Source organism: Montipora foliosa, chromosome 9 (assembly GCF_036669935.1).
Source record: "Montipora foliosa isolate CH-2021 chromosome 9, ASM3666993v2, whole genome shotgun sequence".
Lineage (NCBI taxonomy): Eukaryota > Metazoa > Cnidaria > Anthozoa > Scleractinia > Acroporidae > Montipora > Montipora foliosa.
The window spans coordinates 1,215,632-1,218,131 of NC_090877.1; the positions used below are offsets into that span (position 1 = coordinate 1,215,632).

Below are 2,500 nucleotides of genomic sequence, written 5' to 3' on the forward strand. Positions count from 1 at the left end.
AGGGATAAGAGCTTCAGTGGCTGCTATTTATGAGCCGCCGCAGGTGAGGCTTACGTTGTTTGTTAAAATCATAGTTTCACCAACGTGTGGCTCCTGCTTTATCTTTAATGGTCTTTATTTTGTATGGTTAGTTTGTCCTACACTTATCTCTGATGTTTAGGATTGCTGTATGTAGATGTAAATGCTCTATGGAAGACAAGAGACAATTTTTCAATTGAAACCAAACCTGCAGTTTTGATTTGCAGCAAATGTGAACAAATTTTACTGACCTTTTAGGAGGACACCCCAGACAGCATAAAACTCCTACCGGATCCGAATGAAGCGATAGTGGATAAACTAGCCTTAGATCTGGGTCTGCAAAAGGTGGGATGGATATTCACAGACCTTGTGGCCGACGATGTGCGAAAAGGAACTGTAAAACACTTGAGAGATATCAACACGCATTTTCTGACCGCTGAGGAGTGTATACTGGCTGGACACCTACAGAATCAATACCCATCACCTTGTAAATTATCTTCTAGTGGCAAATTTGGATCGAAGTTTGCCACCGTCGTGGTATCAGGTTCCTTGTCATTTTTTATTGTATCTATTTTATTAAATTTCTATATGCAGGTTGGATAGCCGTTAACGATTCTTCTCTTGTTCGGCTTCGTTTTGCCCTGAAATTATCGTTTAAATTCTTGTCAGAGCTTCGCCCTTCGTAGTTGACCAAGTTCTTTGGAAGTCTTTCTCCAAGTCGAGTTTAGACTGCAAGCAGAGCCTAACAGTCCTCAACCCTCCCAAGGCAGGCAGCTCGCAGAGGCTAAGCTGGCCAACATGTGATGCCACTTTGGCGACGTCTTTTAAATTCACCTAAATAGACCTTTTCGGCTTGTCCATTTTGTTTTCCCAATACAGATCATGTGATAATACTCGGGAGGTTTGGTCTTTTGTTTTGTTCATTAAAATGAGGGCATGCAAGCATGAATATACCTGCATGCACTCTTTTTAATGAACAAAACAAAGGACCGAACCTCCTGAGTATTATCACATGATCTGTATTGGGAAAACAAAATGTACAAGCCGAAAAGGTCTATTAGTCGACTCTCATTCTTCTAAATTTACTCTGTTTCTGATGACTTTGGGAACGAGGTTGACTAACAACGAGCGGTAGTCTACATGGCGCTAGAAAGCGAAACCAAATCGCAGCGCTGCTGATCGTCTTTCATGACGAAACATGAACGAAGCAACGTGTAGAATCTCCAATGAAACATTGTTAACGTCATCTCTTTGTTAAAAATGGTTCAAATGCTTATTAGAAATTTTCCCTTCCAGGGAACATGGACAATCAAGTGGGCTTTGATGGTTTTCAAGTATCCAATCAGTGCATGGCCCTAGTGCGAGACGACTGTTTAGTACCCACAATAGACGAGCCAGGCTTAGGGTACATCCGGGAATCTTCTAGTGACCAGTATGTTCCAGATGTCTTCTATAAGGTCGGTATCACTGAAGTGGTGGAGGGAATCAAACCTAGCTGATCCTTTTGAGCCAAGAGAGTTCATTCCACGGTTCATGCTTTTCTTTTGCAGGCCACTGATTCGTACGGCAATGAAGTTACCCAGCTCGCGAGACCGATGCCTATTGAGTATGTGTTAGTGCAGGTATGTAAGCATATTTATTACGTTCCCAGGTAAATTTATGGTTGACCAATTTCTCTCTCAATTCGAAGAGAAAATAGCGATTTCGCGAAAGGATTGTAAATGATGCCATTTCTGAACAAAATTAGTTAAGTTCCTCGTATTTTCGAATTTGAAGGTCTGGCCACTGTTACAGTTGTTCAAACGATGGATAGCGCTATCCACTGGATGAATCACTATCCAGTGGATAAGTAATAGCGAAATCAATTGTGCTATTGTGGATACTGTTATCCACCTTTTGAACAACTGTGGTCTGGACTTTACAATATTTTGCTTCTCTCCAAGATGTTTTCAGATCAAATCGTATGGGTGTATATGTAGATGTAGATGTAGGTAGTATGCTATGCTATGAATGATGAACCCTTCGTTAAGAGACTCCGTTCTCATGAATCTGAGCAATTGTGTTAGTAACATTCATTTCAATTAAAGTTTACTTTTAACCCTACTAAAATACCTACTAAATAATTTTGTATTCAGGTTTTTTCTGTCAATCCCTGTCTTGATTATTGCAGTTAGTACGCATATTTTACATTCGGCATTTACCTAAAGAACTAAATAGTTACCAAATAAACAAATGACGAACATGAAAAGCACGGCATCGTCAATCATCGAATTACCGTGGGGGGAGGTCGCGAGTTCAAACCTTGGGGAGAGAGTGATGCCTTAGTGGTTACATCTCCATATGGTTAAACTTTCAAGTTTTCTCGAATCCTAAAGGACAATAAACAGTAGGCCCTGTCTTAACAACTCTTGTTAAAGAACCTACCTACACACAGTTCGCAGAGGTTAGGGCATGGACTTCCTCCTGCTACCCTGTCTTCCTC

The 2,500-nt window shown here is 40.8% G+C and overlaps 1 protein-coding gene across 1 annotated transcript in view; it reads left to right on the forward strand.

Annotated features, from left to right (window-relative positions):
• LOC137970172 (nuclear protein localization protein 4 homolog) overlaps positions 1 to 2,500 on the forward strand; it is a 14,839-nt gene that overhangs the window by 8,445 nt on the left and 3,894 nt on the right. The window contains exons 9-12 of the mRNA XM_068816685.1: positions 1 to 43; positions 277 to 562; positions 1,315 to 1,475; positions 1,569 to 1,640. The exon at positions 1 to 43 is cut by the window's left edge and continues 50 nt beyond it. Coding sequence (XP_068672786.1) covers positions 1 to 43; positions 277 to 562; positions 1,315 to 1,475; positions 1,569 to 1,640 — 562 coding nt within the window. The remainder of the gene's footprint in view (positions 44 to 276; positions 563 to 1,314; positions 1,476 to 1,568; positions 1,641 to 2,500) is intronic.